The sequence below is a fragment of the Monomorium pharaonis genome, chromosome 10 (genome assembly GCF_013373865.1).
Source record: "Monomorium pharaonis isolate MP-MQ-018 chromosome 10, ASM1337386v2, whole genome shotgun sequence".
NCBI classification, from domain to species: Eukaryota; Metazoa; Arthropoda; class Insecta; order Hymenoptera; family Formicidae; genus Monomorium; species Monomorium pharaonis.
In genome coordinates this window covers 1806778-1829500 of record NC_050476.1, presented here as the reverse complement: position 1 = coordinate 1829500, position 22723 = coordinate 1806778, and the positions used below count along the sequence as shown (strand labels likewise).

At 35.6% G+C, this 22723-nt stretch overlaps 3 protein-coding genes across 6 annotated transcripts; all 3 read left to right on the top strand.

The window, feature by feature from the left end:
• Positions 1-462: 462 nt before the first annotated feature.
• On the top strand, positions 463-16152 carry LOC105830282 (the record flags this gene model as incomplete). Its single annotated transcript, XM_036293270.1, is given in 20 exon segments — positions 463-606; positions 3825-4004; positions 4122-4287; positions 4568-4762; positions 4835-4924; positions 5001-5105; positions 5193-5293; positions 5402-5531; positions 5790-5920; positions 8658-9622; positions 9897-10258; positions 12980-13179; positions 13263-13290; positions 13366-13506; positions 13686-13915; positions 14183-14294; positions 14528-14596; positions 14780-14889; positions 15247-15483; positions 15564-16152. Coding segments are annotated over 20 exon segments (3922 nt in total), but the record flags the coding sequence as incomplete, so codon positions are not given.
• A 415-nt stretch (positions 16153-16567) lies between these two features.
• Positions 16568-20098, top strand: LOC105830284 (guanine deaminase). Of its 3 annotated transcripts, none has more exons than XM_012669513.3 (9): positions 16568-17041; positions 17464-17590; positions 17699-17977; positions 18068-18286; positions 18444-18551; positions 18646-18753; positions 18937-19102; positions 19309-19455; positions 19739-20098. In XM_012669513.3, the coding sequence occupies exons 2-9, from the start codon at positions 17492-17494 to the stop codon at positions 19936-19938; spliced, it is 1326 nt and encodes a 441-aa protein (XP_012524967.1). In that variant the 5' UTR covers positions 16568-17041; positions 17464-17491; the 3' UTR covers positions 19939-20098. The 3 variants fall into 3 exon arrangements, with proteins under 3 accessions (XP_012524967.1, XP_012524966.1, XP_028049534.1); XM_012669512.3 differs by having other exon boundaries at positions 16568-17059; XM_028193733.2 differs by lacking the exon at positions 16568-17041 and adding an exon at positions 17088-17341.
• A 967-nt stretch (positions 20099-21065) lies between these two features.
• LOC105830285 (40S ribosomal protein S2) lies at positions 21066-22444 on the top strand. Of its 2 annotated transcripts, none has more exons than XM_012669514.1 (3): positions 21066-21131; positions 21410-21761; positions 21899-22444. In XM_012669514.1, exons 2-3 carry the CDS (start codon positions 21411-21413, stop codon positions 22385-22387), a joined length of 840 nt encoding a protein of 279 aa, XP_012524968.1. In that variant the 5' UTR covers positions 21066-21131; position 21410; the 3' UTR covers positions 22388-22444. The 2 variants fall into 2 exon arrangements, with proteins under 2 accessions (XP_012524968.1, XP_028049536.1); XM_028193735.1 differs by lacking the exon at positions 21066-21131 and adding an exon at positions 21275-21312.
• Positions 22445-22723: the final 279 nt, after the last annotated feature.

Below are 22723 nucleotides of genomic sequence, written 5' to 3'. Positions count from 1 at the left end.
CCTCGGACACACAATGCCACAATGTTGACGAGCGCGAAACGCGACCGCGATACACAAGCTTGAAACAAATTGTTGCCGGTGTGTGTACGTACGCCAGGCCAGCCGATCAATACAAGGACAAACGCGATCGACGACTTGACGACCACGGCTCTAAGTGTATAGGATTACGTAGACGTTTTCGCGAGGCGAGATATCGCGAGAGAGCCGCGCGAGGCTCTAAATCGTTCTGTCCGCGTGCGTTCAACGCGTGTGTAAACGAATGTTTATTTTGAGTTATTTTCATTAGAGACACAATATAATACAGTAGATCGTTTCATCCGTTTGCCAATGTTGAACAAGAATGAAATGAATTTCTTTGTGTTATTCTGTGTCTGTTGAAAAACAACTTTTATAGGATCTGTGCGGTGAATAGATATTTTCGCCAGGAGAAATAATTAACGTGTTGAATTTTGATTTCGACAGAATCGACAAGCTGGCGGAATTATGGAGAGATTTAGTAACTGTTTCGACGAATGATCGCGTGGATCTGGATCAATTCAAGGAGACGACAAAACGCTGGATCGCCAAGATGCAACAGGATGGCAATAACAATTCTCTGGAGAAATAGTAAGAGGAAGAGTAGAAACTTTATTTCGAAAATAGATAAAAGAATGCGTCGCACGCGTATGAACGACGGACAACAAAGTACACCTTCACTTCACAACACTTTTGAACAATTCGATTAGTTACAATTAGTCGTTACTCAATTATCGAATTATATTAATGTCGGGAGAAAAAGGAACAGGCGTATCTTAACGGAAATATATCGATCCTGGAATCGAAGTCGTTATTAACGTGGAACTCGAGAATTGCGCCGTAAATTGAGAAATCGCGACGCGAAACTCGCGTGGACAATATAGTAGTAACAGCGCGGAAACTAGTGAACCGTAAACTCGATATACGTGGAGAACGCGCCGTCCGAGAAAAAAAGAGCAGCGCGACGACTAGATAAATTAATTAGAGGCTAACCGAGAGAGTTACCGGCGCTCTTCGCGCGCGAAAAATATATTTTATTTGTCTTTCGGATCGCAGATTCGTTCAGTTCCGTTTTCGATTGACATCATTTCGAGCAAACAATCGAGTATACACACAAACGCAGGCTTTATGTTATTATATTATGATGTAAACCGACAGATTCGTGTGTCGCAAAGTTAGTAGGTCGCGGCATATCTTATGTGATTCCGCGGCACCGTCCATACGGATTATCTCTGGAAAATATAAAACCACTGTAGCGGTTTTATATTTAAAATCGCTGCGGTCGTGAGACAACACAAAAATAGCAAAATTTACTGCAGTTTTACTTAAATTTTACTAAATTTTACTAAAATTATATAAAATTTTTTCAAAATTCTTATTATCCCACGACTATAATGATTTTGAATTCTAAGAGAAAAATCTGTTCGTGTAGCCGGTAATATTTTTTATTTGCCCATTGAACGCCACGACATTATCGCTCGATAAGCGGTTAGATCGCTCGATCCAACCGCGCGGTAGCACCTCGGTCTTACGCCACCTTCATTCAGAGACATTGAAAAATTATTCGTGGTTCTCTACGAGCACGCGATACGCGTGACAGACACACGTACACATACACACGTACACGCACACGCGTACGACGAAGGCAATACGCGTGTGCATATGTTCTTGCGGGCCAGCGTCAAGCCAGTTTACTTTCTTTACCTCGATGCATATAGCACGCGAGCGACGTATACTGCTCGTTAAATTTTACGGGAACGATCCTGTCCGAGGAAACCAATAAGAAACCACAAATTTTATATTTAAGACTTATATAATCGGTCAAAAAATGAAAATTTAAAATTGATCGAGGAATCTGCGGTTCGTACGCTTAAACAGGACACGTTGCATATTTTAAAATAGGAACAGGCAGACGACTTATAATTCATGAATGACAGTTCTGACGTTTTTGTGACCTCAGAGCACACGATTCGATTATATTCCTAAGTGGTAAGCTGACGTTATTTGTCATCATTTTGATGAAAATGACATCAGCTTTGCTACTTGCTATTGTTTTTTTATTTCTGTCTAATTATATCGAATTTGTTTGAGCGAGAAATGCCACGTGCATCGTGCGTACTGTATATAACCGACCGTTTAAGTTGCAATCTATACGTCGCTCGCGATAAAGGTGATTGCTGGCCGAGGAAAAGCGTGCGTGCTAAAATTTCATCTTTAATTCGATACGAACGTAAGCACGAGACGAAACAACGGCGGACAACAAATTGACGGGAAGAGTGTTTACTTCGCACAAGATCATTTCATGTGCATGTGTATATATGTGTGTATGTCTTCTTTTCACGGATAAATTCAAAAGCGTTCTCCGAGTCACGACACCGCCGATTTCTCGTTATAGTACAGAGGGGAAAAACAAAATTAAACATGGTACAAAATATTGTATTACTAACTAATTAATATTTAATAAAATAAAATACACATGCGGATGTAAAAAATATATAAATTATGTAAAATATAAATTACATTTTATATAAATAAATACAAATAATGAAGAATAAGATTAAAAATAAAATATTGCTTGGCTGCAAAAAGTGACGAATAAAATTTGAAAAACCTATTAAAAGACATATTAAATTATTGTACATAAAACAGGAATTAGAATTTCAGAGGTATAAAGGTGTTCTTAATTTTGAACTTTCAAAATAACAAGTATTTGGAAGTTCAAAATTGAGATCATACACACTTGTTATACATACGTTCTTAATTTTATATAGTGATATTTATTATTGATATATTTATATTTTATATTTTTATTTGCATTTATAATATTTATATTTTATATAATTTACATGTTTTAATTTATTTTATTGTTAATTATTAATTAAATAGTAATATTAGCATGTTGTTTTGTTTCTATTCCTCTGTGCGTCGATCCAGATAGAGCCGAATAAGTGACACGCAGGTGTTATTCGCGCTGCGTGTGGCGCGCGAATATTGTGGCAGCTGGAAATCGGCACGCAATATCTCTTATGCAATTCGCGTGAGGTGTTCAGTCACTATTTACCTATGGTCATACCAGGTGATCTCGTTAACCCATCGAACGCGATTGTTCCCGCGATGGTAAACAAGAAAAATCGGCCGATTAATTTTTATAATTAAGTTACATGCCTTCCGCGAAGCATTCTTGTAAATTCCTCGTATTTTTACGAATTATTAAAAGCAGTGGCTTGATTACCGTCGCAAATATGAAATGATTCATAAAATTGAAGAGTCCTGAGTTAATTTAGCAATCCTGGCACATTTGTGATAGGCGCATTCGATTCCGCATCATTACGTCGGATTGATCGACTATGATTTGTAATCGATACAAGAAGTGGGAAATTAGATTCACGCGATGCTTCATGAGATTATATTATAATGAATTTATATTGTATAACACACGTTAATAATAATCAACAATTTATTTTAATTTATCTCTCTGGCAATGTGCTTACGTGATCTTATTAAATGCGCATATTTATTTTTTTTTAGCTCGGACTTGTTACAAGAAGATATATCACTTTTTATGCAATTTGTAGCGTTTAATTGTCATAAATTACTGAACATTTAGATAAACGTTTAGTTTACTTGATCCGCTCTTTTAATGCATTAAAAATATTATAAATAATTTGTAAAAGTATAATAATAAATTTACTGCGTTTGATATTAAGAATGTACTATGCACATTATCATTTAATAATAATTGCTTTTTTCTATACAATGACGAGCAATTATAATTACACATAATACACGACGTATGATAATTGTTGTAGCCTCGCGAACGATGCGGACTCGTCGATGAAAACCATGGATAAAGATATCGTGGGATTGGAGCTCCGTGTGAAATTTCGGAAACTGAACGAGGAGAACGTTGTCCTTCGTGACGAGCTTGAGCGGTGCGAAGAATTAATCAACACTCTCAGACAAGAACACAGCATTACCAAGCAACAGCTGTGCGTATGATTTACTTTGACATACAAGTGTTCCAATTGTTTCATGAATAAATTTAAAAAATTGATTTATATAAATATATCTTTTATGCTTACGCGATGTGCACTTTATTGCTGCAGAAAGCATTACATTAAAAAATGTCAGCAATTCGAAAAGGAGAACGACGAGCAAAGAGATCAATTAAACGAATTACTTGAGAAAGAAAAGATTAAAACCTTGAACCTTCAAAGATGTATGAAAGAGAAGGAGAATTTGTTGAAGCAATTGGAAGCCGCGGAAATCGAGGTAAACTGTAATTGCATCTTATTTTATGGGGAGTGTTATTTGTGATTTCGGTTTGGATATATGAACAAATAGATTTCTACATCTGTGTCGACGTAATCGAGAGATATTAAATTTTTACTTTGTATTTTTCTGCACAATTCTTCATAACTAATTAAATATTATGTTATGAAAAATTGTGCAGAAATTAATATGAATATAAAATTTAAATATACATATTCAGTTATCAGGAATCTTTCATACTGAATTTTTAAACATTCCGTTTTTGCGTACAAATAAATAGATACAAATTATTCCATCCTTGAAAGAAAAACTAGAGATGATCACTAAGGAAAAGATGAATTGTATTGAAGTAATTGCTAAAATGCAGGAGGAATTTGACGAAAAGGAAAACAACTTTAGACATTTAAAAAGTACGATAACCGAGCTTCAAGACTCAAGTATCAACATAAAAGAAAACTATGAATGCGTGATTAGTGTAAGTTTAATTGTTGTTTGAGACGCATAACATACAGAATTATAATGCTATAGCGAGAGACTTCTATTGCAGAGTCTACGTGAAAAGAATCGTCTTCTTGCGGATGAAAATGAGGAGCTGCAGTCGTTATCGCTCTTTAGTGTATATCCTTCTAGAGAAAGAGTAAATTATTAATGTTGTAAAAATCTCAATTGTATAATAATATTTCTCGCGGTATGATCGACGTGATTATTTACAGCTTTCAACATCGCCAATTTTAAATACAGATGTATGCAACATGCATAGTACACCCTATAAATCAACGCCGGCACAAGATTCATTATATATGGAATTAAAAGCTTCAGTAAGTTTATTTTGTTTTTTTTTAAATGCTTAATAAATTCTTCTTTTTTTTTTTATTAATTAACATTCTCTCTTTTACGTATTTCAGGGCTTTACAGCTGAATGTAGCCGAAGCGACAGGAAAGATCTCGAAGAGGAACTGAACGAATACGACGTTGCGATTTTTGAAATATTAGAACAGCTAGAAAAGTCATTATATTTTAGTTTATTTTTTATTTCCTCTGTTATAATCGGTTCCTCCGTGTAATTTTAGTTACGTTTACTTTACGTTTTATTTGCTTTACTATTGATTTTCAGAGTTATACAAGTTTTTGTTACGATGAGAGGCTCCGATGACGACTCACCTCACTTTACCCCGCAAGACACGAATGCAAGAGTTCGTAATGTCGATATATTGAAACATAAAGCGTCTTTTCTACTGAAAATGGTTAGTTGCGTTGGATCTATTATTATTTCGAGATTTTTCTTTTACGAACGTTGTCGATGTTGATAAGGTGCACGCTTAAACGATTACCTTGACCTACACGCCTGTTTGCTGCGATATTATCATAATCGGCTGACTGTATTCGGGTTGAACGCTGATTCTCATGACAAAGCATTGCCCATGTTCACGGCCTTTCCTTTCTTTTTTTTTCCTTTTTCTTATTCTTATCTATTTACAGAAGTAAACCGTATTTTTTCGCAGGTGACAAAGATGACGAGGAGAAATACGAGGCAAGATTCAAGTACGCAACTTCGAGCCGATCCGGCAAATGCGACCGACAGTTTGGATCAATTCGGTATCGAGAGTTTCCGGAATCTCTTGTCGACGCAAACGTAAGTTAACAGCGTGACGCAAAACACTTGCCACGCGCCTGTATGTGCGAAGTTACACTTGTCGGGGTACTGTAAACCGATGTGAAGATGATTAATTCGCGGAAGAAGACCGCAAGTTATAGCGAATGATTCTTTTTACACGGGCGAACGGAGACCTTGTGACCAAGTCGATTTTTTCGTCGAAAGGCCAAAAACGCTATTCCGATTACACTATCGTCATACGCGTCATATAAACGAGAGAGATATCGCTTCGATTTTTCGAAGTGAATAAACTATTCCGAATATCTGGACCGAGGTCAGACATAGCGGGCGGTTTTTCAGGGTTTCCCATAAAAATAGCGGTGCCGCGTCTCACGACGGTTGCGCTCATTGCCCGCATTTATGACACTCCATGTAAAAATAACTGGACTGCTCTGAATCCCGTCTTAAATCATCGTGATTTCTATCCCAATTCTCGCACCCCAATAAAAATGTTTACCGGGCTAATCCCACTTGTGCCTGGGTTTCATCCTCTTCGTAATTCTTAAACTTGAGAGTGTTGTACAGTCGGAATTTATCTGGCATTCGGCGGTTTCTTACTTGAAATTCCTCCGTTTTAAACTTATGCTTGTTTATTAGATATAATTTTATTATAAGTGCACTTATAGTGAACATTTTTTATTTTATTTATAAATTGCAACAAAATCTTTTTCTACGCAAAAGAAAAATATCCGCGAGACAACAAGAATTACCAAAGACCTGAAAACTATGTTAGATATGTCGAAGGAATACTCCGACGTTTATTAAACGGATCTTAAACATTTATTAACTCTTTTTCCTTCAGAAATGCGTTGCATAAACTAAAAATAGCCGGGAAAACACGCGTATGCTTCTAACACGAACAATTACCGCAATCGATAGATTATGGAGGTCTTTTGAAATGTGTCCGGGGATCACCTCGACTTATACGCGATGCAGGGGAAGACACCAGCACACTGCTAGGGAGAACTTTGATTCACCGGGCGAATGCAATCAGTACGCTCTAGACCTTCCCGTCGCGCGTGTCGGTACCTCTGAAAACGGCGTTTCGGACAATCTGAAAGAAATTACGAAGTGCGATTCAAATTCTCATCTCCGCCACAAAGAAATCTTGTTGTACAACACAAGATTGATCGGGCAGCATTCTTAGAACTATCTTAGTCTCTTTTTGATCGTTAATATAAAGTCTGAAAGTTTTAGAGAAGGATAAGAAAATAAGAAAGAGAGAGAGAATTAGAGGAGCTATAACGTAAAATTATAAACGATTAATTTGCAGGATTTATTGAAATTAACGGAAAACTAATAGAACAATTAATCTGATGTACACGACACGTGCGTACTTAACAATAAGATATAGACATAGATAGCAGATTGATGTAACGCAGACGTTAAGCAGCAAGGACAGTTTGATTTATTGCTTTAATGGCATGATCGCCGCGTTAAATCTATGCGCATATGCGCCACGCATGCAGTTCTAATTAATCGTCTCTGCAATCCGCGTGAATTGTTTATGTCATCGGGATCAACCTCGGCCTTTGCGAACGAATACAAGGAGAATAAGACATTTTTTTACACGAATTTCTCTCTTTAAAAAGTTAACTTACGCATTAGAAAGAACGAATGAATATTACATTATGAATACGTTGTAATTAAGATTTTTACGTCATTTGCAAAGACAAATATTTAGTAGACAAATAAGACAATTATTTTATAAATATAAATAATTAAAAACATGTTTTGTATAGCTTTTGTAATCTACATATTATTCGTAACCATTTTTTAAATATTATTACATAAGCATTATATCGAGAGAGAACCGATGAATATTTCGAATATGCTTAGCAGGATTCGTTTCTACATGCCAAAGTTTCAAGGCTATTAAAAGTTTTAATAAACTCGTGTTATGTATGAATTTTGCCGTCGGCTATTGCTGACATTTAAACAATTATTGTCCGTTATCACACGAAAACATCGTTTATAATGATTATAAGTTAAATATTCGACTTTGTAAATTCGAATTCAATGCCGCGCATTAGACGTTCGATGCTGTTAATTATATGTCCGATGTACTCAGCTTGCGTTATTCTTCAACTTCTTTTACTGTAATCGCTATTTTAGCCGGCCGAAAGCCGGGACGGATCTGCGATCGATATCTTTGCACTCTGTGAATAACGAAGACGATGACATATTCTCAAGAGTTATAAAGACGTATATGAGTGTACAAAATCGATTCTACACCATTGAACCCATCATCGAAGAATTGCACGACATCATTGAGAGCACTCTCGGCGCTCTTAATCGTAAACCGTCCGAAAATTCAAGGTCATTGTTGCGCAAATTATTTATGAAACATGTAATGCTTCGAAGATCGTCTACCGCAAAAAATATTACCGTTAAAAAAAGGAGAACGTGGCCGCAAGGAACATTGTAATGCTTAACACACACTTTTTTTTCCGGACTCTTAGTACACCATAGATCGTGTTTATTATTAATTTTTGTCACTTTTGCAAGTGTATAAAAAAATTACCATTACTCTTACATATACTTTAGCATTTTTAGAAAGTATTTGTATGATTGTGTATAAAAAAATGCTGTAACTAATTATAATCGACAAGAGTTATTTTATGGAAAAAAAATGTGCAGGACATTAATGTCCCGAGGTGTACGTTAAGTAGTTAATGAAAATTAAGTTGTTGTAACTCCTTAATTTTGTTAACAGGCATCGATCGATACACACGTTGTTACTAAATCTACAGCCATCCTCACTGATCGCGGAAGACTCAAGATCACAAACGTTCGGTTATCAACACTCTGAAACAAATACTATTGATGTTCCTCCGTTCGCGCAAGGAGACGGTCTAATGCAGGAAGATAAAAAATCTATGCCACTCGCTGTGGAAGTTTCCAATTGGAAAGATTTTGTTCATACCGAGGAGGAGAACCGATCGACCAAAATGCCAAAGGTCCTGCAAGTGGATACAAAGGCGACTTTAGCCACGTTGGCGGAGAAGACGGATGCCAGAAGTTTCCAAGTATCAGATATGAGCGGCACGAATAATCCAACGAGTCCCCGTAGAAAGATCGCGGTCTACTGTCGCTCGTTCGACGTTGTGGCGGTGCAGGATCGGTGCGATGATCATCCGGGATCCAACAATCTAGAAGTGAGACAATCGAGCAAACCAGATGACTCTCCCGCACGAATCGAGTCCGCTAGGGATCAAAATAACACTCCCGACAAGAACCATCCATTTAATAATTATGTTTATCGCAACGTGAAGAGCGACAGCGATTCCTCGAACTCCACGCCGGGGAAGTACTTCCAGGACAGTATGGATGACGAGCCGCCGATCGAGCCGCAGTCGTTACTTAGAAATGTCCGTCTAGCGCCCACGCGTTTGAGATTTCCCGAAATCAGAAACGAGATGGATAAAACCGTCGAGACGGTTTCCAACAGAGCTTCTCCCGTTCCCATGAATTCCACCGAATTGGATATTTCGATGTCTTCCTTGTCGTCATCTTCCCTGTCTCCTATTGACAGACACAGAAAATATGATAACATTTCATCCTCGATTTCACCTAAGTTGGAAAGGAAGAGCGCGGCGCTCGAGTTTAAATCGTCAAACGAGAACGCTTTGCAGATATTCTCGATGCCAAAGAGCCGTCTATTTCCATGTAACCAAGCTGGTAAGTGTTACTCGATCCGATCTTAATTAACCCTGTTAGATAACTTGATTTCACAATCTAACTGATGTCTGGAATCTGTAATATCATGGTCATTAACTTATATTCATTTAATTATACGATACGTTAGACAAACAATTTATCGCACGTATCAAAGTGCGATATTGATTTTCTCAACGACTGCTGACCGTCTGACTTTTCACATCCGTCTCGGGAGAATCGTGGAAATTTCTCTTAAACTGCCTTATTGAATCATCGATTTCATTTTCTCCCATAGATTCAGCGAAGATCACAGATTCAGAGGATCCCCACTCCCAAGCGAGCGTGCAAAGAGTCAGCAACAGCGAGAGTCAGTCGCGTTTCGAACGGTCAGTCGACAGCCAAATGTCGAGTCGTGAGGACAGTTTTATCGTTTCGGAACCGCGCAAATCAGCGACGGTGACGGTGACAGCGGGATCCGTTGATGTATGCAGTACTATTGACGAGAAAGTTACAAATGAGGCCGTCGATGTCATATCATCTACACCATTGACGACTGATGAGCCAGTCTCCGCAGAGGTGGTGGTGTGCAAAAATGTGGCGCAGACCGACGAAAAAGCGCGCGAAAGAAATCGGTTGACGAAACAAAAAACGCGACAGGTTAGTAGCAAGATTTTAAATATAAATTAAGACGTTTCTCTCTCTCTAGGGACATCTCGCACATGTGGAACGAAGGAAAAATTAAGGAACGATTTGATAATCGCGCGCAACGCTGCCGAATTGGATTAAATTGGATGGAATAGCGTGCTCGGCGAGTATAACTCGACGAACACCGACGAGCGGCTCAATCGCGGTTGAATTACGAAGGCAATTGAGCTGTGTTTTAATAGAAATTTTAATAGGAACGCTGCCTCAATACGCGGACATTTAGATCATCGCGGTTGCTCGAGCCGCGCTGAGTTAAGATGAACAATTATTATTGTTGGTTTAAGGGATACAATCAGCAATAAATCCGCGGTTAATTGGCTACTAATTGATTCGTACGAAATGTTATAATTAATAATCTGACGCATGTCCTTAAACTATTATTGCTGTAATTAATATACATGAGTCTTAATATTTGCAATGCAGAGTATAAATGACCTTAAATTATTGCATATTTTTAATATCTCTTCTATAAGAAGAAACAACGTTTTAATCACACGTCTACGTGCACATAAGATATAAAGATTTTGTAGAAACGGAAGATTTGCTATGAAAAACTAGTTATATGATTTTTTCTAACTCTCGATTCAACATTCCATTTATTAAACTTTACATGCTAATACATAATTGATTAAATGTACGAACAGGTTTTACAACCATTTGCAAAACGCGTGATATCATATGACAATGAGAGACGTCTAATGCACGTTAAATTGGTTATATGATTTTTGCAGCATTTTTATTCATTTTTTACTTCGCGTAGACGACTTAAGCATCATGTTAATTTAACTTGTTCGAAAATAGTATTTTTCTTTTTTTCCTTTGTTCGTGTTTGTTCGTGTTATAGTAAATAAACAAATAACGCACCTCGTTTAACGCTCGTTGTCTAAAATAGCCGCGGAACAGTCGCACATATTTCAAAGTCACGCGATTTCTTTCAGCTTCGTTCTGAGCGGTACACTAATTAATTTGTCATCGGCTGGACACACATCTTTATTGCCTATCGCAATTTATCAGCTTCCGGCTAATAAATCTCTCTCTCTCTCTCTCTTTTGCAAATATATGATCAAATTAATCGTATTTACTGTGGAAACACTTCGCGATGTTTCAGCTATGATTTACATTTAATCACGTTTATTTCTGCATTTATCTCTCGATCGCTCTGATATATACTTCGCGATATATCGACAACCTCAGTTATTTTCGTTTTTATACAAATTATTCGGCCAGACGTAGATGTTTCTCTCTCTTGTTTATTCGTTCATTTGTACTGATTTTTACTTGCATAGTTGCACTCAATCGCAGATCTATGGCGAAAAGTCCAGATGACAAGGTTGATCGTGAGTTTTTACCTTATAAGTTACTTTGTGGTGATTTTTATGCGTCGTACACGCGACCACTTAAAGCTTCGCAACCTCTTCATCATCGCCGCACTAAATTAATCGGCTACTTATAGACTCTTCGTACTTGGTTTTTTTACCGTAAATGTAAAATAAAAAATTGCATTGCACACACGTTGCATTTTCTTCATTAAGTATCATTATCTTATTTAACTATGTTACGCAAATTTTATGTAACGTTAGACATTTTTATTTCTTTGTTTTCCACAAAACATTCAATGAGAATTGACTTTCCAAGTGACTTCGTAATAATACAAATTTAGGCTCGTTTGTTTGTTACACCAATGTGTAATTTAACTTTAAACTCGGTTTAATTTAATTCTATTTTTTTCTAGTTTTTAGATATTTATTAACTATTGTTTGGCTTAAGAACTTGTTTTGTTAATAACTTCTAGAAACTAAAAAAAAGATAGTAAGTAAACCGAGAGTTAAATTACATTGGGGTAAACGGATCTTAGAGAACTCATATATACATCTTTTATTAATCATTTATTGATCAATAATCAACAATGACATTTTTATGTATCCTTTTCTGTAGAGATTGCTGTGCTTGTTCAATGCGAAATTCTACCGGAATACCGCGAAGTTATAAATATTATATTGAAATGCGGTAGAGTCACATAACGCACATGCCCCCTTCTACATCCGGCGGTCTATCTCGTTTGATATGAGAAATAATATTTGCCTTGAGTTTGCCACGTAAACGTTCGACAGATATTAGTAGAAAAGCGAAGAGAGAAGGCCGCCGAAATTCTCGCTGTATTTGGTCGTTAAATGTATTTATAGGCAGCAATTAATCATTTGGAGCATAATAAAAAATATAATAATAAATCGTATCTTCTTTAGTCAAGTTACCCGCCTTTTCGGGTTTTATTTATATCTCTTTCTAATTGTATGTTTTAATTACGCATGGAATGCACGCGATTCTCTTACATTTTCATTCTTCCCGATAATGTTTATCCGAACGTGATGCGATAATGCGCGTGCAATACGTACCGAACGAAGGTCATATTACCACTCGAAGTGTGATCTGTGCCAAGTTAACTGGTTCTTATCTGGTTGCGAACTTCCCTAATTTTGCATATGCAGTGATTGTTAATCAGCAGCCTCGTATGCATTTTTTCCTTCCGTCACTCTAAAAGTCATGATACTGAGAGATAATTTATAGCGAACGTTCGCTATACGCTTTTTATGAGAGACTTGACAAATTAATTTTGTTATCGAATTTATGTTGTTCTTTTTTCATTATTTATTTGAAAATATTACTTTGTTTTAGTCGAGATTTTTTAATACAAAAAGATCGCACTCGGAAGGCGAAAACATTGGCCGAAAACTGGAGTGCCATTGCAAACGAAGAAATCGACCCTTGATCCCGGAAGGTTTTCCTGAACGCAAAGTCTTTCCGAGTCTTACGGACGCTCGTCTGGAGGAATCCGGGATATCCAATTTATCAGACAGCGAATTGGAGTGTGGTAGGTGAGTAAGGATCTTGATCTAGTATTTTTATATCTAGATTATATAGATAGCTTAATTGATTGTTAAATGATATTTACTTCCAGGGAGAATCCAAGCGAGCTTGAACTGCAGGTAAATAAACGCATTCTAAATGAAAATTGTAATGTTTCAACGGAGTTACATTGTACGATACTGTTTCTGTTGTAGAAGAAGTACACTGCGTTTTCACTATGTCTCTGCATAGACAGGCTGACTCTACCGCGAAGGATAGCGATGTCGATTCGGCAGCGCGATCAATCGGAGAAAAATCTTTCTTCCGAAGTGGCGAACATGCAACAGGACATTCAGGCAAGCAAACACGAAAATGTTTTGTCGTTTATTTCATCTTCGAATAATTGTATAAAACATAGAAACTTTTTGCTAAATTGTTAATTCTGTCTAAATTGTCAGTGTGCAATGTATTTGCCAGTTAGTTAGTAGTCGTTCTTCGTAGTTCGTTGAAGGGATTGAATTTTGCGTAACGTCAGGAACTCGCGCCATTATGCATGGACAGAGAATCCGCGGAGCGAGTGGATCGGGTCAGGCATCGGTTGGACATGATTGTACGATGCGCGCACAGGGTGTCCTGCACGGCGGAAACCCTGGGTGCTGTGCACCAGGAGAGTAGGGTTTCCCGGGCCGTTCTGCTAGCCGATAAGTATCTCCATCTACTGCACTCCCGGTGCGAGAAGCTGATCGCCAGTGTCGCCGAGACTAAGTGAGGGTCAGACTTAACACTTCCCCCTAATTCATTTCGCTCGTTATTCAATATGTACTTTAACGTTGCTTTCGAAATGTGGTATCATTTGCATCTTCGTTCTCTTCCTGTCATGAGAACTTTGAAGTCTTGCTTATGGAAATTAATTAATAGTTCAATAGTACTCGAGGTATTTTTAGTGAAACATAGTACTCGATGCGAAGTCCTTCCCTTCCTCTTTTCGAAACAATGAAATAGTATCGAATAGTGAACGCTATTCGTTTCCAGACGGATCCTGCTAGAGAACAACATAACGATAGAGGAGAACTCCAGCGAGCTCAACGATGAACTACCCCGCCTCAGATACCGGAGCGGTACAATCGTCAATAATCGTATGATGGTTCGAAAATATTGAATGATTCACATTCATTGCTTTCTTTCGCTAATTTTTCATCGCACCTTAGTCATCGTATCTCGTTTCGCATTTTTCGTCGCTTTGTTTTTGTGCTTTCGCACGGTTCGCACAATTTTGCAGAATTTTTACGCTTTCATAATTTGCACTTTTATTTATTTTTTAACTTTGTTCTGTCAATTAATCAATTCGTTTTTTTTTTCGTCAACTTTTCTTTTTAGATGGCTAGGAGAAGAGCCAGCGTAGCCACGATGTCTCGGCCGATGGGTAGCACACAGGATGTGACAAAGGCAATTTGTCTTGTTCTTAGTTTTGAATTTTTGCTTTTACAGAGCTTGTATTTCTACGGGGTTTTTTAACGGGATTATATTCTCTTACCGCACTACTAACACAATGACGTGCATAACGATTGCCTGTATTTATTTTTTTTCTTTTTATATTGTCTATATTTTTTCGCCTTGTGCTCCATACAGGACATCGTGAGGCAACGAAATTCTGTTTCTGGACGTATGATGACTCTCAGGAGGCCATCTTTCACCTCCGAATCCGCGAAATGGGAGATCGAAAAACTAGATCGTACCGAGTTAGTAATATTATTGTGGTCTTAGATCTCTTTTTATAAATATATTGCGCTAACACTTAAAATATTTATTAATCCTTATGATACAATCATTATGTGATATGATCTTCGGTAATTAAATTACATTTTTTTTAAGTACAGATATTGTTTATGAACTTTTAAATTTTTTTAATCGCTTAAAATAAATGAATAATTAATCGAGATACATATTCATTTCATGATTATATCATTAAGATACCTTTTTTACATAGTACTGTAAGGATATCTTAAAGTATAACTATCAAATGTCTATTTTTAAAAAAGTTCAAAGAAATCTTTATATACTAATCGTTGAATAGTTTTTTAAATATTTGTTAATAGGAGTTCCAACAGCATAAATGAATTACGGGATATTTTCGAACAAGCTGAGTCTCGTCGTAGCTCGAGAGAAGAAAATAATAACACACGACTAAGCCATTCAAACAGCCAAAGTACAATAAATTGTGCAACAAGCGACAATGATGTTTGGGCGGACATAAAGGAAAGGGAGGAAGAGGAGGAGACAATTTCTCCCGAAGTTTTTGATAATGAAAATATTTATTCTGAGAGAAGATTAAGGTAATTGATTTTCTGTTTAATTTCTTTTTTATTGTTTTATTTAAGTTATATAAAATTGTTAACGTAATTTTTTTTTTCAGCACAAAATCGCCGCATTCTTTCCAATTAAAACGACGAAAAAGAAGACTAATATGGCCTATAATACTGAGCATTCTATTTTTCTTTCTTCTCTTTCAAGTGATTCGTGCAATGGTAACGAATCACGTAGTAAACCACGTTTGTCAAAATCAGCCGTTAAACAAACTAATCGACTATGTTATCGAGAGATACCGTCAGATGAAGAAAGTGACTTCTCATCCTATGTAATTTTCTTAATGTTTGCGTGATTTAGTTAGCTGCATTATTAAAATAAGTAGCAAGATTAAATGTATATTGTAACGTACGTCAATTACAGAAAGGCTGAATAAATTAATAATTACAGTTTATTTCATCTTTTGAACATTGTCACGCTGCAGCCACAAGTGCTAAGCTGTGATAGAGATTTCTCGGTCACTTCTTAGTTACAACTGTGTTTGTATCATGACTTCAGAAACGACGAATTGTGTAAATTCTTCTTTTACACTGTTACACAAAATAATTTTTATTTATTATCACTCACATTTGACATTACTAGTTTAATTGTATTAATAAATGACTGTAAATCTAGAATAAATTTTTTTAACAAATGGACATGTACCGATTAAATAATACATTTATTTATTAATACAAGAAAATTAAAATAAAAAATATTTTTGTTTAATTATGCTATAAAACCCACATATGGAAGAAAATTTAACTAAATAGTGCAAGAAAAAAAATTACATTTCTTAGTTTCTATATTGTAATTCAACATGGTTGTAAAGATTAAAAAACTTTATATAGCATTAAATTTTGTTTGCAAAAAAACTATGATTAATTTGTATATTTTCTTTGGTAAATTTTTGAAACATTTAAGAAATTGTGTTTTAAACATTGTTAAGATATTTAGCACTATGTTTATTATTAATAGAAAATTTCAAAATAAGATTTTGTTTTAACCGTTTTGAAATATTCAGAAAATCAAATGTTAACAAAAATAAAGAAACCAGAAGAATCAAATATATAATTTGATACAAAAATTCTTGTGTTTTAATTTTTATTATTTATTTTCTGCATCTTATTTGTTTTCTCTTTTATTGACAAAACCATATAAAACACTCAGAAATTATGAAATCACAAAATTAATCATAAACTTTTTACCAAATCTTGTCCAAATATTAAATAGGATCTCTGGTCAACTCAATTTATCTTTGCAAATTAGAGATCATTTTTCTATAATTACATCTGCTAATACCTATTAAAAGTCGAGATAAATTGTAACAATATATTTATATATCAATTCACTCATTTATGAAAAAAAAAATAATAAAAAAACTTATAAAACTATTTGCATTCGCGTAGCGCATTAGCGTTCGTCATTAAAATTATGTAACTCCGCTGATATTGCTAAGTGCTAACAGTACTCACTTTGATGTGGAGAGAGAATAAATGGAATGACAAAGCAAGCGCATAGAAGTGAAATTTTAAGTAGCAGTTAAATGTACAGTAGATGAAAGATGTAAATATAGAATTTTGGTAATTATTTAGCATAAGAGCTTCGTCTATAGGCCTGTTTTTTGTTGCTGTACTGCTGCACTGGTGCAATAAGTTAGAATATATTTTTTCTCATTCTAATTTATTGCATCAGTACAGCAGTACACTGACAAAGAACAGGCATTATAAAATTTCGATAGAAATACACTCATTTGATGCGTTTTTACGTATTAAAGCGAAAGATTCTGGCCTTATAAAATACGATACTCTGCCTGTGAAACGAATTATTCAAGCCTTAAAAATGGAGGTTAGAAAATCTGTTGTACCGACGAAGCTCCTATTTTAAATAATAAAGTATTTAAATATTTTGAATAAAATTGGGAAATTATGTTTGAATAGTAATATATATAATATTTATTACTGTTTTAGTGGCATAAATATCTACAGATATACCACAATGGTTAAACAATATTTTCTAGGTCCGTTGATACATACAGGTGATAACGGAAGATTGATTATTGAGAAGCACGTTGGTATAGTTGTTGAGGATGGCAAGGTATTTAACACATTTTACATTTTTACATTTTTATTTTATGTATATAGTTCAAAATAATGTAATAGTGAATTAAAAATATGTTAATGTCATTTTTATGCAACCATGCAGATTGTCAGTGTGCTGAATATTGAGGATAATCCCCCATTGAATCGCCAGACGCTAGATCACGCCATCAAAGATGATCATATAAAAGAAGTTACAATTCTATCACATGGGCAGTTCATAATACCTGGATTTATCGATTGCCATACTCATGCGGTTCAGTTTCCAAATCTTGGATTGGGTTACAATAAGTGTCTCCTAGATTGGTTGGAGACTTATACTTTTCCACTAGAGAAAGAGTATGCCGATACAAAATTCGCAGATCGAGTGTTTGATGCCGTTGTGGTAATATTCAAGATACTTTTCATAGAATATACAAGCAAATTGAGATATTCTCGTAACTTTTCCTTATGTTGAATATGTATACCATTGCAGAAAAGAACCATTAGCGTGGGCACAACAACGGCGTGTTACTTTGCATCTTTGTATACTGAAGCGTCTGTGATACTTGCAGACAAAACTGCAAAGCTGGGTCAACGAGCTTTCATCGGAAAAGTGAACATGAACGTTCCGCGTGACGATGGGTACTACGAAAGCACTGAGAAATCAATTAAAGATACTACAGTTCTGATAAACTATATTGAGCGAAATTGGGTAAATGCAAGCTTGTATTTTATATAAATCGAAAAAAATTATATATTTTATTACACCATCGCGACAAGTGATGATAAACTCTCCAATTATAGATAGACAGTATCACAATTAATTAATTGCGAACAAATTATTACATTACTTGTAAAACTTGTTACAGAATCCGCTTGTAAAACCGATTATTACGCCAAGATTTGCGTTGAGTTGTGATATGGAATTAATGCAAGAATTGGCTAAAATTGCTAAGGGAAAAGGCTTACATATACAGGTATTTTATTGAGCTCATGTACGTATCAATATAATATACTGTCTTAACATACTGTCTTATATATAAATACAAAAGTGTTTCTCCTTCTCTATAGAGTCATATTTCTGAAAATAAAGCCGAAATAGCAGCAGTGGAACAAACTTTTCCAGATCAACCTTCATACACGGCAGTCTATGATGCTGCAGGCCTTCTTACCAATAAGGTAGGTAATATTTTATTTTGTTACTCTGTTTTGTTATTAAAAATGTTTTCTACTTTAACATTAATTTTTTTTTAGATTTTCGCCTTTTTTAAATCTTATTCTCACACAGATATTCTTGAATATGAAAATATATTATATTTTGGGATATCAGTCATATGTAATATATATCTGTTTATTTTACAGACAATATTAGCGCACGGAATTCATCTTACAGATAGCGAACTTGTCATTCTCAAAGCGCGAGGAGCAGCTGTAATTCATTGTCCCTCTTCGAACTTGTATCTAAAAAGCGGTCTTTGCGATGTGCAGAAACTAAAGGCTAATGGTATCAAAGTTGGACTTGGAACAGGTGTCACAATAAAGTTTTTATAGAAATTTAATACTAATGATTTGCCTATTTATTAATTCTGGAATGCTACTCATATTTTTCTTACTATTTTGAATGAAAATTCATTCAAATTAAGAATTTAATTTTAAAATTTTTTTAATTAAAAAAATATTAAAAATTGAAAAATTAAAATAATAGATGATAATATAATAAATGTGTCTTCTTAGATGTTTCAGGGGGAGCCAGTTACAGTATATTGGATGAAATGAGAGCAGCTTTACAAGTATCAAATTGTCTGTCTTTGATGAAAGAAAATTATAAGCCACTCAGTTATAAAGATGTCTTCTATATGGCAACATTAGGAGGTGCTAAAGGTAAAGTTAGCTATTGTATCTATATACAGGGTGAATTTTAATGGCTGTCCCAACTTTTTACCACGAGAGATGGGATTACCGACTGCAATCTTAGTACACACATGTACGACATTTGCACATACATATATGTCGTACATGTGTGTACTAAGATTGCAGTCGGCAATTCCATCTCTCATGGTAAAAAGTTGGGACAGCCATTAAAATTCACCCTGTATAAGAATGCTCTGTATATGTATATCCATTTTCTTTTTTTTATTTCATTGATATATTGATTGTATTTTAGCACTCTCAATTGAAAGCAAAGTTGGCAATTTGGTGCCAGGCAAAGATTTCGATGCTCTCATTATTGACATGAACTCGAAAGGCAGCCTGTTGGATAATTTTAAAGAATATACACTCGAGGAGAACTTCCAAAGATTTATATATTCCGGTGATGAACGTAATATTGTGGCTGTATATGTAAACGGTAGCAAAGTTAAATAGAAACAAACTTCTCATTATTACAATATTTTTATCTGATTTATATTTGATTATATTTTTATAATATTCTACAAGCTGTTAAATAAAAGTATATTTTTTGCTTTTGTACATTACTTGTACGTTATTTTACATAGTATAATAAATTCATATATGGAAACAAAAATTAATAAAATTAGGATCATTACCTTATATTGGCCTTTAAATTTATGTAATTAAATTATGCAATAGAGATAAGAAAATAAATAAATCTTGCCAAATGTGCGGCTTATTCGACCGTTCAAGTATTACAATATGTCGAATTAAATATAGATTTCACTTACCAATCGGACGTCGCAATGGTATCCGCCCTCAGGGCCAATGCATTTCAGGATAATTGTTACAGATTCTGCAAGTGAGAAGGGAGTGCTATTAATTAAGACAACGAAGAGGAATACTTTTCCCGCGCAATTAACTTTTACACGGAATTACGAGTGTCGGATATTACGGTGTTGCATGCGTTCGCTTCACGTGTCGTGATTTACGCTCGAACGAAAATACGCATTCAAACAAAACACAATAGAAGATTAATATGCGTTATAATTACCGATTAAACGATTTGCCACTTGATCGAGAGCTGACCTGTCTCGCATCCCGTTCCGTTCCGGAAAGAAAGTGAACCCAGCGTCCCGTTCCGTTCCAGAAGGTATGTGAACCCCTATAATAGAGAACTGAATTAAGTTGGCTCGAGTCAGAGATGATCATCTCTAGCGTTAACTTCACGCGTCAAGATGAGTGTGCCTCTGCGATATATGTATACTGTTTTAAACTTTGCACTAATACGGCTAGTTATTATTAATTCATGTTTAAATCATGTTTCATAAATTCTAATTACTTTTACAATAGAAAGTATATGTATAAATTAAATTAAATATGAATCAAATCGATCTTCCACATCGATCGATAATTGATTCGATATATTATGAAAACGATTAATATTATTATATTATTAGATAAATTATTTTATCTATACATTAGATTTATATAAAATAATAAAAAAATATTGTTTTTTTAATAACAATGTATTTTTTTATTTACAATATTTGTTTGCAGTTGTTTTATAATATATCGAATTTAGCGGATTATTTTTTCAGGAGTTGGCTACACTGCTCATGTTTCTGGTTCTTCTGTAATTTCTTTAGGAAAGGGAAGAAAATAACGTGAGTATATTTCAGACAATTTCTGATTTCAATCATTTTTCATATTTCTCGCTCATTCGTACGTCATGTTAAAAATATGAATGTTTTTTTCATGAAGTATTTTGTTATGTTTTTTAATATTTTATTAAATTTATTAACTGTTGAATGTTGGCCGTCGCATGGTTAGGTTAGGTTTACCATTGCAAGTTTCAATATCAAAGATATATGCAGAGTAATTAATTTTTAACAATAATATTGAAATAAAATTAATACTTGAAATTATTTACGTTTAACTACAGAATGGCGGACGCTGCTCCAGCCGCACGCGGTGGTTTTCGTGGAGGTTTTGGTTCTCGCGGAGCGGGTGGTGATCGCGGCGGCCTGAGGGGTCGAGGTGGTAGAGGCAGAGGCAGAGGACGCGGCCGTGGACGCGGCAAAGAGGACAGCAAGGAATGGGTTCCCGTCACCAAACTGGGCCGCCTGGTAAGAGATGGCAAGATTCAATCTCTTGAGCACATCTACCTGTTCTCCTTGCCTATCAAGGAGTATGAGATCATTGACAAGTTCCTTGGACCAGAACTGAAGGACGAGGTTTTGAAGATTATGCCGGTACAAAAACAGACACGAGCTGGTCAACGTACACGTTTTAAGGTAACCTTTTCTCCTTTTTTTAAACACTTTTCAACCGATTAAATTTTAATTATCAGAACTAGAAAAAAAATAGAAAGTAAATTAGATGAGGCCTAATGAAACATAAAAAGACTATCTAAAATGGAATTCTTTTACAGGCTTTTGTTGCCATCGGAGATAGCAATGGACATATCGGACTGGGAGTGAAATGCTCCAAGGAAGTGGCCACTGCAATTCGCGGCGCTATCATCCTTGCCAAACTATCTGTCGTACCAGTTCGACGCGGTTACTGGGGCAACAAGATCGGCAAGCCACACACGGTACCATGCAAGGTGACTGGTAAATGTGGTTCCGTACAGGTGCGGCTGATACCTGCGCCTAGAGGTACTGGCATTGTATCTGCCCCAGTCCCCAAAAAGCTCCTTCAGATGGCTGGCATCGAGGATTGCTACACCTCGGCCAGGGGCTCAACCTGTACCCTTGGCAACTTTGCCAAGGCCACTTACGCCGCAATCGCCAAGACTTACGCATATCTAACACCTGATCTGTGGAAGGAGCAGGCTCTGGCTAAGGCGCCATATCAGGAATTCGCTGACTATTTGTCCAAGACACACAAAGGAGGCGCGAGAGCGGCCGAAGTTGTGTAAATAAATCCAGCCTTCATGAGAGTGCTTTAAATAAAAAATGTACACATTTTTTTCCAATCCCTCGACTGTTAGACATCTAACGCTGCCTACTTTCTATTTCATTAAGAAGGAAACTAGAAATAGACATTAATAGAGAATAGATGCTAAATTTTTATCAATGGTATTATAGGATAGATTTATTTAGTATATTGGATTGATTCATAAACAAGTTCTGTAAACTATAAATATTACTGAATCAATTCTGAAAAATCAATACTATCCAGAGTATCTAATTATTTTATCTGCTGTAAGAGGCAAGAATATACAACAGATTAAAATTTATTGTAGGGTATTTTT

Bases quoted from the DNA above. Each gene is read 5' to 3' on its own strand.
- LOC105830284 (XM_012669513.3), top strand. From the start codon at position 17,492: ATGGTTAAACAATATTTTCTAGGTCCGTTGATACATACAGGTGATAAC. The intron at 17,978-18,067 runs GTAATATTCAAG...ATACCATTGCAG, and splicing joins GAGTGTTTGATGCCGTTGTG to AAAAGAACCATTAGCGTGGG. The intron at 18,552-18,645 runs GTATTTTATTGA...CCTTCTCTATAG, and splicing joins GAAAAGGCTTACATATACAG to AGTCATATTTCTGAAAATAA.
- LOC105830285 (XM_028193735.1), top strand. From the start codon at position 21,290: ATGGTTAGGTTAGGTTTACCATT. The intron at 21,313-21,409 runs GCAAGTTTCAAT...GTTTAACTACAG, and splicing joins GTTAGGTTAGGTTTACCATT to AATGGCGGACGCTGCTCCAG. The intron at 21,762-21,898 runs GTAACCTTTTCT...ATTCTTTTACAG, and splicing joins GTCAACGTACACGTTTTAAG to GCTTTTGTTGCCATCGGAGA.